The sequence below is a fragment of the Palaemon carinicauda genome, chromosome 39 (genome assembly GCF_036898095.1).
Source record: "Palaemon carinicauda isolate YSFRI2023 chromosome 39, ASM3689809v2, whole genome shotgun sequence".
NCBI lineage: Eukaryota > Metazoa > Arthropoda > Malacostraca > Decapoda > Palaemonidae > Palaemon > Palaemon carinicauda.
The window spans coordinates 21,214,277-21,229,276 of record NC_090763.1 but is presented as its reverse complement, the minus strand read 5'-3'; the positions used below and the strand labels follow the sequence as shown (position 1 = coordinate 21,229,276).

General features: G+C 37.5%; 2 protein-coding genes across 3 annotated transcripts in view; one reads left to right on the top strand and one right to left on the bottom strand.

Annotated features, from left to right (window-relative positions):
* Positions 1–15,000, top strand: part of LOC137631065 (probable peptidoglycan muropeptide transporter SLC46) — a 117,815-nt gene that overhangs the window by 2,496 nt on the left and 100,319 nt on the right. The gene's annotated exons all lie outside the window — the stretch shown is intronic.
* LOC137631067 (alkaline phosphatase, tissue-nonspecific isozyme-like) overlaps positions 1–15,000 on the bottom strand; it is a 44,609-nt gene that overhangs the window by 8,070 nt on the left and 21,539 nt on the right. For both annotated transcript variants that reach the window (XM_068362671.1, XM_068362672.1), the window contains exons 7-9: positions 14,996–15,000; positions 13,898–14,102; positions 13,538–13,672 (exon numbers count right to left, since the gene is read on the bottom strand). The exon at positions 14,996–15,000 is cut by the window's right edge and continues 79 nt beyond it. In XM_068362671.1, the coding sequence (XP_068218772.1) occupies positions 13,538–13,672; positions 13,898–14,102; positions 14,996–15,000 (345 nt within the window). The remainder of the gene's footprint in view (positions 1–13,537; positions 13,673–13,897; positions 14,103–14,995) is intronic.

Sequence of the window (15,000 nt, the reverse complement as noted above, 5' to 3'; positions counted from 1 at the left end):
CTGCCATATTAGATGCTTATAGTGTTACAGCAGAAGGGTATAGACAAATCTTCAGACAAACTTTGAAGAACCAAGCTCAAACCTATCTAGAGTTTTTCACATTGAAGTTGAAGCAGTTTAATAAATGGATAGACAAGGAACAAATAACTACTTTAGAACAATTAAAGAATTTAATAGTTTTAGAAGAATTCCTGAGGCGTATTCCAGCTAATGTGGCAATGTTTATTAGAGAAAAACAAGAAAAAGATGGCAAAAGGGCTGCTCTATTAGCTGATGATTACCATCTCATTCATAAACTTAAACCACATTCGTCCTCACCTTCATCTTCCCCCCAGGTTTGTACTTTTTGTAAGAAAGAAGGTCATCATATTAAAGACTGTCCTAGTCCCAAATGCAAAACATCTCATGGTAAGGCTTCTCCTAATGCTTTTTCACAAGGACCCAAATCGGGGAATACTGCAAATAAAACGACTCTTCACTGTGCTCAACCTCTATCAGACTTTACAGCATTTACATATCCTGGTAAAGTAAATGATATTCCCGTGCAAATTTTGAGAAATACAGGGTCCTCTCAAACTATCATTAGCTCAAAGTTAAAAGATTTAGCTAAACCAACAGATCAGTATGTAACTGTGTCAGATTTGACTTGTCAAAAGGTTTTACCTATTGTACAGATTTCTCTTGATTGTCCTTATTTTAAAGGTTCAACTAATGTCGCCTTGTTGGATTCTGACCTGCCTTGCAAGAACATAGACATGATACTTGGTAATGACTTGGCTCAAACTAACGGTACTCCTAGTCTTATCATTACCCAGCCTGAAGTAGTGATCGAAAAAGCTTGCAAAGAGTTTTCTCCGGTGGTAGAGCTTCTCTGCCAAGTAGTCACCAGGTCTACAACCTCAACTTCTAGAGACACTGAACACACAGGTAAGGTGGATCAAAGTACCTTAGGTGAAAAAGTCCTTGCTGATCTTGTTGATATTCCCTCAGATGAATTTGTAGAGTATCAAAGGTCTGATGATAGTTTGAAAGAATACTTTGATAAAGTAAAAGATGACGTTGATGAAAGTAAGTTACCATATTTTTATCTTGATAATAACATCCTTATGAGACGTTATAGACCTTTGAAGATTGCAGGACAAAATTCCTGGCATGATAGTTACCAGCTTGTAGTTCCTTCTAATCTTCGTGCAGCCTTATTGGATCTTGCTCATTCAGCAGAGTCTCATCTAGGCATTTCCAAAACCTATAAGCGTTTGCTGGACGATTACTACTGGCCTGGTATGAAAGCTGATGTAAAGCACCACATAGAATCTTGCCATCCCTGCCAGGTAACTGGTAAACCAAATCAGAAAATACCTCCAGCACCATTAGTTCCTATTACAGTACCTAATTCTCCTTTTGAAAGGGTAATTGTAGATTGTGTTGGTCCACTTCCCAAAACTAAGAAACAAAATGAGTACATTTTAACCTTGTTGTGTCCAACTACTAGATTTCCTTTAGCCGTACCTATAAAAAACATATCTGCTAGAACAATTATTGTTAATCTTCTTAAAATATTCACCATTTTTGGTTTTCCAAAAGAGCTTCAGTGTGATCAGGGGACAAACTTCACTAGTGATTTGTTTAAGCAAACTTTAAAGCAGTTAAACATCTCCCATATTTTTGCTTCAGCTTATCACCCTCAGACTAATGGAGCCCTCGAACGAGTACACCAGACCATTAAAAACCTCCTGCGCAAGTACATTTGTGAAACTGGACGAGACTGGGATGAAGACCTGGATCTGCTTATGTATGTACTTAGGAGTACACCTAATGAATCTACTGGAATTTCTCCCTTCGAGATGATGTTCGGCCGCAGACCTAGGACAAACCTTAGTATGGTAAAAGAAAACATCCTAAGAGGTACTTACAAAGACCAGCAAGTAAGTATTCCGCAATACCTTCAAAGTCTTAAGGTTAAATTTGACCATGTTTATGAATTTGCCAATCTGAATTTAACTAACAGTCAGATTCGAATGAAAAACCATTACGATAAAAAGGCCAAAATTAGAACTTTCAAAGTAGATGATGTACTTGTATATCAACCAGTTCCAGGAGCTCCATTGAGAGAAAAATTTATGGGTCCGTATAAAATCACTAAAAGGGTCTCTAAAACAACTTATGCAATTGAAACACCAGATAAAAGGAAGCCTAGCCAGTTAGTGCACATTAATCTTATAAAACCATACCAATCTGCAAAGATTTCTCCACAGGTAATTCACCTGATAAGTAGAGAGACTGATCACTCCACTCACAACTCGAGGATAACTACTCCCATCGAGACTTCTCCTACCCCGAAAAACATAGTACCCGAGGCAGTTGATAATGTTAAACTTTTAGCTCCTCTTGAGCCAGACGGAGAAGAAACTTTGGCTCATAATCATATTTTGTCATGGAAAGATGCTAGTAATTCACAGATTCTTTCTTTGCTTTCACAGTATCTTGGTCATCTTCCTAAGGTGGAAAGGGAAGAATTAGAGGCTGTTCTGAAGTCTTATCCTGCAATATGTTCAGACACTCCTGGTTGCTGTACCTTGGTGCAACATGATATTGTGCTAGAACCAAACGCCAATCCCGTTCGTCAACCTTTTTATCTGGTGTCCCATCGTTTATTACCAGCCTTGAAGGCTGAGGTTGAGTATTTACTAAAACTAGATTTGGCTGCACCAAGTAAGTCTCCCTGGGCATCGCCTTGTATTTTAGTAAAAAAGCCTAACAAAGCCTAACAATTCCTATCGTATGTGTACGGATTATAGAAGGGTTAATTCTGTAACGGTCAAGGATGCTTATCCATTACCTAGAATTGCGGATATTATTGACTCTGAGTAATTCTAAATACCTTACCCAGATTGATCTCTTGAAGGGTTATTATCAAATTAAATTAACAGATAGGACAAGAGAGATATCAGCCTTTATAACACCTTTTGGTCTCTTTGAATACAGAGTTTTGCCATTTGGGATGACTAATGCTCCAGCTACATTCCAAAGGATGGTCCATGAAGTTACACGTGGTTTGGAGGGTGTGTATGTCTATTTGGATGACATCGTAATTGCTAGTATCTCCTGGGACGAACATCTCAAGATCTTAAAAGAACTCTTCAAAAGACTCCTCGAAGCTAACCTAGTTATTAATTTAGCCAAGAGTTCATTTGGTAAGGCAAAAGTTACATACCTAGGACATGTCATTGGCAGTGGCTCCATATTACCCAAGGATACTAATGTAAAGGCTATAACTTCATTCCCCACTCCTAGTGATAAAAAAGAACTCAAAACTTTCTTAGGTATGGTGTCATATTATTCAAAGTTTTGTCCTAATTTTTCCATCATAACTTCTCCTCTACATGTCTTGACATCCAGCAAAGTAAGGTTTCACTGGACACAGGATCACGATAAGGCCTTCCGGCAGCTAAAGTTATTCATGACTTCATCTCCTTTGTTGCAAGCTCCTAATCTTATTAAACCTTTTTTTATACAGGTCGATGCTTGCAATACTGGATTTGGTGGTGTCCTACTGCAAGAAATCAATGGGACCAGTACTTTTCCTCCTTTGTTGGAACACCTGCTGCCAGTATCTTATTACTCGGGAGCGTTCAAAGGCGCTCAACTAGGATGGCCTACCATCGAGAAAGAATTATATAGTCTTGTTGCAACTGTCCTTCATTTTCGTCCATATCTGGAAGGTGCTGCACGTGTCTTCATTTACACCGACCACAAACCCCTTACCTTCCTCGAAAGGGCAAAGCTTAACAACAAGAAACTTCTTCGATGGTCATACATCTTGTCGTCTTACAACATTGAGATCCACAGCATTCGAGGATCAAACAACACCATCGCCGACGCATTATCACGTCTTGGACAGAAAACCACAATTCACTAAATTTGTCAATAAGATTGTCATAATTTCATTCCTAACAGGGGGGAACTATAATAACCCTCCTATCATTATTTAGCATTTCTAATTACACCTATTATTGTGTATAACTTTAGCGCCATCTATTGATTGCTGATCGTAGCGGACAGCATGAATGAAATTACCTTTTGTTATTTTTACGTATGTAATCCTTGGAAATGTTTACTTCCAAGCTCTTTCAAGTTAATACTTTTGAGTTCGTTATCCGGTGGCTAATTCTTCACTTGTTTCTAGTGTTTATTAAGTGATTATTTGTTATTATTTTGTTATATATTTATACGTGATTTAAAATAAGTAAAGTCTTTGTTTAATTTCAACTTAAATTTGATCATTCTCCTAATATATCTACTGTACCTACATGAAGTGTTGCCCTCATTACTGAGAATTTATGAAATAGTCAAGTGGAAAGCTGAAGTTGTGACAAATTGGGGGCCTGTGTCCGGGATGTAGTTACGTATGTGTTACGCTTACGCTCGATCTTGACGGATTGTGAAATTAATTTTGTTGTTTCTCTAAAATGATGGATAACATGTGTAGTGTATTAGTGATATTTTGCTAATTTATAACTGACCACCACCGGATAGTGTTCTCCAGCGCGCTCACACTTTCACCTAGAGAATGTCGTGTTGCTACACGTCATCTTAAGCATACATCGAGATTTTGGAGGACGTGCAGGCAGGGTAATGGCATCCTAGAATTCGTCATTCTTTTAACCCTCGACTCTGTTGACTACCATCGCTTAGCGATATCTTCATAGTCGCCCCAACTTCTCGAGGTGCTTCGAGGCATTCAAAACCTCATCATATGGAATTGAAAGATTCCTTCCTTAGGAACTTCTGCTCCTCTTACTCAGGGTACGACCTTCGCTCTTTCAAGGATTTCGGCTGGATATTGTTACGACCACGTGGTCAAGAACTTCGTTCCACCTCGATGGATATTTAAAGGTTTATTCCTTGTTCAGGTAACTGTTGGTACTTCCAATTATTTACTTCATTAAAAATATTTTATTCAAGATTATTAGTGGTTTTGCATTATTGGTGAACCAAGTTTTCTGATTGGCATGGATTATTAAAGCCGTGTTCATTTAAGTGAATTTCTGTACATTGTAGGACTTAAGGATTAAGGAAATTCCTCTGGTTTGTGAGTGCCTTCGCACCATAAATCCATGAATGCCCTGACTGTTTTAAGTCTTAAAGCTTGTGTATAGTAGTAATATAATTTCCAGTGATATTTTCCATTTTATCAGTATTGAGAGATGCCTTTTGATCTTGAGAAATTTTTAGGTGCACCCAGGGAGCACCTAAATACACTACAGGAAGCTAAAAAGGACCAGCTTCGCCAAATAGCTGTAAGGGCTAGAATATCTGTAGGTCATGCTGTGGTGAAAGCTGAACTATTGGGAAAGATATTAGATTTCCTGATAAATAGTGGTAACATAACTGAAGAAGAGGCTATTCCCTTAAGGCCTTTAACACTTGAACGAGGTGCTGCTCGTACTGTTACTATAACTGAAGACCCAGAGATAGTGAAATTGAAACTCCAACTTGAACTGCAGCAGGTAACAGTAGAGGCTGAACAAAAAAGGCTAGAAGCTGAACAAAAAAGGCTTGAAGCTGCAAATGTCGCAGTAGAAACTGAGCAAAGAAGACTTGAAATAGAACGTAAAGAAAGAGTTCTGTTGGAAAAGGAACTATCAGCCATAAGAATAGAAGAAAGGTTGGCAGAAAAACAGTTACCCGATGCTTTTGACCTTAGTAAAGCACGCAAACTCCTGCCTGTCTTCGATGAAAAAGATCCTGATGTTTTTTTCATTACTTTTGAAAACACTGCAACGTCTCTCTACTGGCCAAGAGACCAATATGTTCTCTTAATCAGAAACTCCTTCAAAGGAAGAGCTGCTTATGTGGCATCACAACTTGTCCAAGAAAGGGATTATGAAGTCTTTAAAACTGCCATATTAGATGCTTATAGTGTTACAGCAGAAGGGTATAGACAAATCTTCAGACAAACTTTGAAGAACCAAGCTCAAACCTATCTAGAGTTTTTCACATTGAAGTTGAAGCAGTTTAATAAATGGATAGACAAGGAACAAATAACTACTTTAGAACAATTAAAGAATTTAATAGTTTTAGAAGAATTCCTGAGGCGTATTCCAGCTAATGTGGCAATGTTTATTAGAGAAAAACAAGAAAAAGATGGCAAAAGGGCTGCTCTATTAGCTGATGATTACCATCTCATTCATAAACTTAAACCACATTCGTCCTCACCTTCATCTTCCCCCCAGGTTTGTACTTTTTGTAAGAAAGAAGGTCATCATATTAAAGACTGTCCTAGTCCCAAATGCAAAACATCTCATGGTAAGGCTTCTCCTAATGCTTTTTCACAAGGACCCAAATCGGGGAATACTGCAAATAAAACGACTCTTCACTGTGCTCAACCTCTATCAGACTTTACAGCATTTACATATCCTGGTAAAGTAAATGATATTCCCGTGCAAATTTTGAGAAATACAGGGTCCTCTCAAACTATCATTAGCTCAAAGTTAAAAGATTTAGCTAAACCAACAGATCAGTATGTAACTGTGTCAGATTTGACTTGTCAAAAGGTTTTACCTATTGTACAGATTTCTCTTGATTGTCCTTATTTTAAAGGTTCAACTAATGTCGCCTTGTTGGATTCTGACCTGCCTTGCAAGAACATAGACATGATACTTGGTAATGACTTGGCTCAAACTAACGGTACTCCTAGTCTTATCATTACCCAGCCTGAAGTAGTGATCGAAAAAGCTTGCAAAGAGTTTTCTCCGGTGGTAGAGCTTCTCTGCCAAGTAGTCACCAGGTCTACAACCTCAACTTCTAGAGACACTGAACACACAGGTAAGGTGGATCAAAGTACCTTAGGTGAAAAAGTCCTTGCTGATCTTGTTGATATTCCCTCAGATGAATTTGTAGAGTATCAAAGGTCTGATGATAGTTTGAAAGAATACTTTGATAAAGTAAAAGATGACGTTGATGAAAGTAAGTTACCATATTTTTATCTTGATAATAACATCCTTATGAGACGTTATAGACCTTTGAAGATTGCAGGACAAAATTCCTGGCATGATAGTTACCAGCTTGTAGTTCCTTCTAATCTTCGTGCAGCCTTATTGGATCTTGCTCATTCAGCAGAGTCTCATCTAGGCATTTCCAAAACCTATAAGCGTTTGCTGGACGATTACTACTGGCCTGGTATGAAAGCTGATGTAAAGCACCACATAGAATCTTGCCATCCCTGCCAGGTAACTGGTAAACCAAATCAGAAAATACCTCCAGCACCATTAGTTCCTATTACAGTACCTAATTCTCCTTTTGAAAGGGTAATTGTAGATTGTGTTGGTCCACTTCCCAAAACTAAGAAACAAAATGAGTACATTTTAACCTTGTTGTGTCCAACTACTAGATTTCCTTTAGCCGTACCTATAAAAAACATATCTGCTAGAACAATTATTGTTAATCTTCTTAAAATATTCACCATTTTTGGTTTTCCAAAAGAGCTTCAGTGTGATCAGGGGACAAACTTCACTAGTGATTTGTTTAAGCAAACTTTAAAGCAGTTAAACATCTCCCATATTTTTGCTTCAGCTTATCACCCTCAGACTAATGGAGCCCTCGAACGAGTACACCAGACCATTAAAAACCTCCTGCGCAAGTACATTTGTGAAACTGGACGAGACTGGGATGAAGACCTGGATCTGCTTATGTATGTACTTAGGAGTACACCTAATGAATCTACTGGAATTTCTCCCTTCGAGATGATGTTCGGCCGCAGACCTAGGACAAACCTTAGTATGGTAAAAGAAAACATCCTAAGAGGTACTTACAAAGACCAGCAAGTAAGTATTCCGCAATACCTTCAAAGTCTTAAGGTTAAATTTGACCATGTTTATGAATTTGCCAATCTGAATTTAACTAACAGTCAGATTCGAATGAAAAACCATTACGATAAAAAGGCCAAAATTAGAACTTTCAAAGTAGATGATGTACTTGTATATCAACCAGTTCCAGGAGCTCCATTGAGAGAAAAATTTATGGGTCCGTATAAAATCACTAAAAGGGTCTCTAAAACAACTTATGCAATTGAAACACCAGATAAAAGGAAGCCTAGCCAGTTAGTGCACATTAATCTTATAAAACCATACCAATCTGCAAAGATTTCTCCACAGGTAATTCACCTGATAAGTAGAGAGACTGATCACTCCACTCACAACTCGAGGATAACTACTCCCATCGAGACTTCTCCTACCCCGAAAAACATAGTACCCGAGGCAGTTGATAATGTTAAACTTTTAGCTCCTCTTGAGCCAGACGGAGAAGAAACTTTGGCTCATAATCATATTTTGTCATGGAAAGATGCTAGTAATTCACAGATTCTTTCTTTGCTTTCACAGTATCTTGGTCATCTTCCTAAGGTGGAAAGGGAAGAATTAGAGGCTGTTCTGAAGTCTTATCCTGCAATATGTTCAGACACTCCTGGTTGCTGTACCTTGGTGCAACATGATATTGTGCTAGAACCAAACGCCAATCCCGTTCGTCAACCTTTTTATCTGGTGTCCCATCGTTTATTACCAGCCTTGAAGGCTGAGGTTGAGTATTTACTAAAACTAGATTTGGCTGCACCAAGTAAGTCTCCCTGGGCATCGCCTTGTATTTTAGTAAAAAAGCCTAACAAAGCCTAACAATTCCTATCGTATGTGTACGGATTATAGAAGGGTTAATTCTGTAACGGTCAAGGATGCTTATCCATTACCTAGAATTGCGGATATTATTGACTCTGAGTAATTCTAAATACCTTACCCAGATTGATCTCTTGAAGGGTTATTATCAAATTAAATTAACAGATAGGACAAGAGAGATATCAGCCTTTATAACACCTTTTGGTCTCTTTGAATACAGAGTTTTGCCATTTGGGATGACTAATGCTCCAGCTACATTCCAAAGGATGGTCCATGAAGTTACACGTGGTTTGGAGGGTGTGTATGTCTATTTGGATGACATCGTAATTGCTAGTATCTCCTGGGACGAACATCTCAAGATCTTAAAAGAACTCTTCAAAAGACTCCTCGAAGCTAACCTAGTTATTAATTTAGCCAAGAGTTCATTTGGTAAGGCAAAAGTTACATACCTAGGACATGTCATTGGCAGTGGCTCCATATTACCCAAGGATACTAATGTAAAGGCTATAACTTCATTCCCCACTCCTAGTGATAAAAAAGAACTCAAAACTTTCTTAGGTATGGTGTCATATTATTCAAAGTTTTGTCCTAATTTTTCCATCATAACTTCTCCTCTACATGTCTTGACATCCAGCAAAGTAAGGTTTCACTGGACACAGGATCACGATAAGGCCTTCCGGCAGCTAAAGTTATTCATGACTTCATCTCCTTTGTTGCAAGCTCCTAATCTTATTAAACCTTTTTTTATACAGGTCGATGCTTGCAATACTGGATTTGGTGGTGTCCTACTGCAAGAAATCAATGGGACCAGTACTTTTCCTCCTTTGTTGGAACACCTGCTGCCAGTATCTTATTACTCGGGAGCGTTCAAAGGCGCTCAACTAGGATGGCCTACCATCGAGAAAGAATTATATAGTCTTGTTGCAACTGTCCTTCATTTTCGTCCATATCTGGAAGGTGCTGCACGTGTCTTCATTTACACCGACCACAAACCCCTTACCTTCCTCGAAAGGGCAAAGCTTAACAACAAGAAACTTCTTCGATGGTCATACATCTTGTCGTCTTACAACATTGAGATCCACAGCATTCGAGGATCAAACAACACCATCGCCGACGCATTATCACGTCTTGGACAGAAAACCACAATTCACTAAATTTGTCAATAAGATTGTCATAATTTCATTCCTAACAGGGGGGAACTATAATAACCCTCCTATCATTATTTAGCATTTCTAATTACACCTATTATTGTGTATAACTTTAGCGCCATCTATTGATTGCTGATCGTAGCGGACAGCATGAATGAAATTACCTTTTGTTATTTTTACGTATGTAATCCTTGGAAATGTTTACTTCCAAGCTCTTTCAAGTTAATACTTTTGAGTTCGTTATCCGGTGGCTAATTCTTCACTTGTTTCTAGTGTTTATTAAGTGATTATTTGTTATTATTTTGTTATATATTTATACGTGATTTAAAATAAGTAAAGTCTTTGTTTAATTTCAACTTCAATTTGATCATTCTCCTAATATATCTACTGTACCTACATGAAGTGTTGCCCTCATTACTGAGAATTTATGAAATAGTCAAGTGGAAAGCTGAAGTTGTGACTATATATATATATATATATATATATATATATATATATATATATATATATATATATATATATATGTATGTATATATGTATGTATGTATGTATGTATGTATGTATGTATGTATGTATGTATGTATATATATATATATATATATATATATATATATATATATATATATATATATATATATATATATATATATATATATATATATTATGCACTGTTTCATAATATCAGCAGTCATGGTAAGCTGTAAATAAATACCTTAACTGAGAAGTAAGTGTAACTCCATCTTTAATTGGCAATTCTGATAATTTCAAAACATAAGACAACAATTCAAATAATGTGTAATCCAAAGATAAGTGTTCAAAAACATCCATGAAATTCCCTTGAATAATATTTCCAGAAATTCCCTCTCCCTCTTTCTCATCAATATCAGAAGTCTTTAGTTCATTATTGATAAGAAGGATGGGCCTGCCTCCCAGTGCACAACTTCTCTATCCTGTGATGGATGGATGAGAGGCATACTCTTAGGTCATCTTCCACATGTATCTGAGCCCTGTACTTGGTTTTCATGGCTGTCAGAGCTGAGAAAGATGCCTTGCACAGATAAGTTGTGGGAAATGGAAGCAAAACCTTCGAAGCTGCAGCAAATAGTTCAGGATAATCCTCTTTAATAGAAGCCCAACAGTCTATATGTGCACTTTGATGGAATCTGATCCTCTGGCTCCCATCGCATGGCAGCTCCAACAGTTTTTCCTCTGTCTTTGCACTGAGATCACGTGCTGATGAACTGGTCACAAAAGGAGTCCGAACCTGACGACCGCTGGATGTACACTGCTTGTGGTTGACATTCTACCAGTGTTGCCAGATGGCTCTCACAGAAATCGGCTGCATCCACCGTTGAATTCATTAAATTTTGCAGACCCCTTGTCAAAGTGCCATGGACCCCACTTTGATAACCCCTGCCTTACATTACTGTAGGTCTGCTTTTAGTGTATTTGCTCTGGAAAATTCTGGCTCACTTTTCAGTGAATTTGGTCACTAAATGGTATTAATTTTAAAATCTCACATGTTCAATGTACAATGTAAATTATGGTAGAGCTTACCAGAGCTGCTATAGAACCTTTAACTTTGCTATTTGTGTTCTCACTGTTTCTCAGGTAGTGTTCAGTCTGCCTAATCTTCCTACTCCAAAATCAAACCATTGTTCTCTAGTCTTGGGTAGTGCCATAGCCTCTGTACCATGGTCTTCCACGGTCTTGTGGTTGAGTTCTCTTGCTTGAGGGTACGCTCTGTAATGCTATTCTGTCTTATTTCTCTTCTTGTTTTGAATTTTTTTATAGTTTATATATTAAAGATATATTCTGTTGCTGTTACTGTTCTTTAAATATTTTAATTTAATTGTTTATTCTCTTGTAGCAGAGTTATTTCATTGTTTGCTCTCCTCACTGGGCTGTTTTTCCCTGTTTGACCCCTTGGGCTTATAGCATCCTGCTTCTCCAACTTGGGTTGTAGATTGGCTATTAATGATAATTAATGATAATTTTGCCTAAAATTTCACAACAAACAAGTGATTCACAGATCCTGGAAGCTGTATGTGTAACTATGCTTTACACTGTAAGCATTAGGCCTACCATACTATCTTGTAGACATATGGCTTGGTAAATGCAAAGTGGAACACACCAAAGGGAGGTGCTCCCTGGCTGAACATCATTCTTTTGGGTGATCTTGCATTCTATGGCCCAATTAGCAGCCCGGATACATAGATTGTAATGTTTGGATTTGTTGACTCTCCTCTGTCAGCTAATAAGCAACACTGACAATACTATCTCAGAACAGTGTATTTTCTTTCATGCGGGCTCTTGTTCATCCATGCTTTTTTTGTGATATTTATTTTACAATGTGTTTTAAAGTAGTTTTTTATCATATTATTGTGGTTTTTCAATTTGCTATGGTCAAAAACTATCATGTTATCATTAAAATAATTAGGATAATTTTTTATTTGTTTTTTATTTTTGGCAAAATTCAGAAACATGACTAGCCAGAAAAAGTTGGCAGAAAGTGAATTCGTGAAAAGCAAATCCGCGAAAAGTGTGGTGATAACTGTATAGACACCTTTATATGGTTATTTTTTACATCATCTGACACAAAGTAACCAACTAATATCAGCTTTCATTAGAGAGTATGGTGTTGAGTCACTCAAAGAGACCATACAGATAGGCAGAGAATTATATTTCTAAATATTGCACAAACCTCTTTACCAAGTCACTCAGCAGGTCAGATAGACAAGCAGAGAATTACATTTCCAGATGTGCACAGTCTGTTTTGTCATCTTTTACAGACATGCATATGACTTGCTTTGTTTTCATCTGCATATTGGAAATCTTTCTAGTTTCTTGGTTGTACAGTATTTGAATCTACCATCCTAAGCCACCTTCCCCATGTCAGTCGTACGGTGACTTTCAGCCTGTCTAGCTAGTATATACGAAACTCAAGTCGAGATACTGTGTGTTGGCTTACCAGGAAAGTACTCAAGACACAAAAATCAACATCTGAATAATCCGTTAAAGTTTTTCAGCAACAGGATACAGTATTTGGACAACAGGGGCCTACAGTCCTATTGGTAACGTCTCTGCCTGGTGATTGCCAGACTGGAGTTCGAGTCCTACTCAAATTCGTTAGTTCATTTAGTGTCTGCAACCTCACCATCTTTTTGAGCTAAGGATGGGCTTTATGGGGGAGCCTATAGCTCTACCTTCTGAGTCATCACCAGCCATTGCCTGTCCCTCCCTGGTCCTAGGTTGGGTGGAGAGGAGTTTTGGACGCTGATCATTTGTATAATATGGTCAATATTTAGGGCAGTGTCCTGCTTGCTAGGGCAAGGTCACTCTCCCTTGCCTCTGCCATTCATGATTGGCCTTTAATCCTTGAACAAAGCACAACATCAACTAACAATATGTCTCGTTAGGCAGCATTCTTTATCCCGATGCATTCCCGTAGCTCAAACTTTGCACTGAATACGCTTGCCTCCATGTGATAAGGATGGTGGTAGTTCTTGATCATCTCGGTTGTGAAGTATATTCAGGTCTCAGCATTGAACCACATCTTGCATTCGGTTTCAGATACTGTTGCTAACGTAGTGTTTCTTACCTTACCGGTACAAATAATTCTAAAACAGATGTTTCAACTGTCAATGCTATTCACTTGGGCTAGATACAGGGCATTTTGGTAACCATTTCTTAAGTATGGGTAATAACAAACTATAATCTTACCTTCTACCATTAAGAAGTAACCATTTTTATCTCGCTGAAGGACTTCTATGGCTGCTTTCGTCATTTCCGGCAAAGTTGGGTCCATCTTAGGGTTACGGTCCAGTATGTAGTCCATGTGGGAATAAGCAAATAACCCTGAAATGATGCATTGGTGTTACTATCGTTATGAATGAATGAATGATTTAAAGTTTTCAGGCATCCTGACTATCGTTATGAGAATAAGGATTAGACATAAGTTCAATATATATATATATATATATATATATATATATATATATATATATATATATATATATATATATATATATATATATATAATGTTTAGTTTATCAACAACTACACAGATTTGTCTAGACTCACCTAGAAGGTAATCAGTGTTGGCTGTGTCTAGAGCAAGCAGTTCATCTCTGTTCCAAACATAGGCTGAATTGACCCCCTGAGCCTCCTTGTCACTCTTCCACATACTTATAAGGTCCTTGCCATCGAGTCTATAGCCGCCCACGCCCTCTTCTACGTCTATAACACTCTGCGGGAGGAGGCGCTGCCGCCCTCCGCCCATGATGACCTGCGAAAAGGCAGTTTTAGTTGCATTTGTAACACACAGTAGTAGTTTCATATTTTTCTCCTAATGTTTGTATTTGAATACACTACTGCGTTGCTTCCATTATGGAATTATCTAATGTATATTTAAAGGCATTAAGTAAAACTTCACTATTATGACTGGAAGACACCTTTGCAGGTCACAGGTGTTTAAACCAATTTCAGTTACCTCATGTTTATGTGCTACGCAAAAAAATGATAAATCACATTTGGTATTATATTATGATCAAAAGAAAACATTCTGGTGCTAATGCAGTGACCGAGATGAAAAATATCAAAGAACTTATTCCCGAAAGTTTTATTTGTTTAGTAAATGAAGTTAGGGAAACTATGAATAACTTATCTATACATCTCAGTGGTGAATTCATGTAATTATAGTTCAGGGAAGCTGATCATAAATTTCATGCAATAATTTAGCTAAAAATAGAGGTAAGTACAGTTTGCATGGAGTCAATTCATGCAAATTTCATATAATTTTGGATGAGAAAGCATAAAATAGCATTATGAAATGAATAACACTATTCATTACTATTTCATGAATTAATTTAGCTAAGCATAGAGGTAAATATAGTTTGCATGGAGTCAATTCATGCAAAAATTCATATAATTTTGGATGAGAAAGCATAAAATAGCCTTATACAATTCATAACACCCTCCATTACTTAAGACCATCAAGAGGGTGAATGAAGTTGCAAATTCAAATTCAGATTTCATGCAATGGAAATGATTTCATCGATAATAATATTGACTTCATAACATCCGGCATTGTTTCAGCGAATTTGAAATGTGATTTTTAAGGCCTTTCTGTTGAGGTATTTTGATAAGTAGTCCTACTTTGAAGAAGATCTTTCTGCTTACTTTGA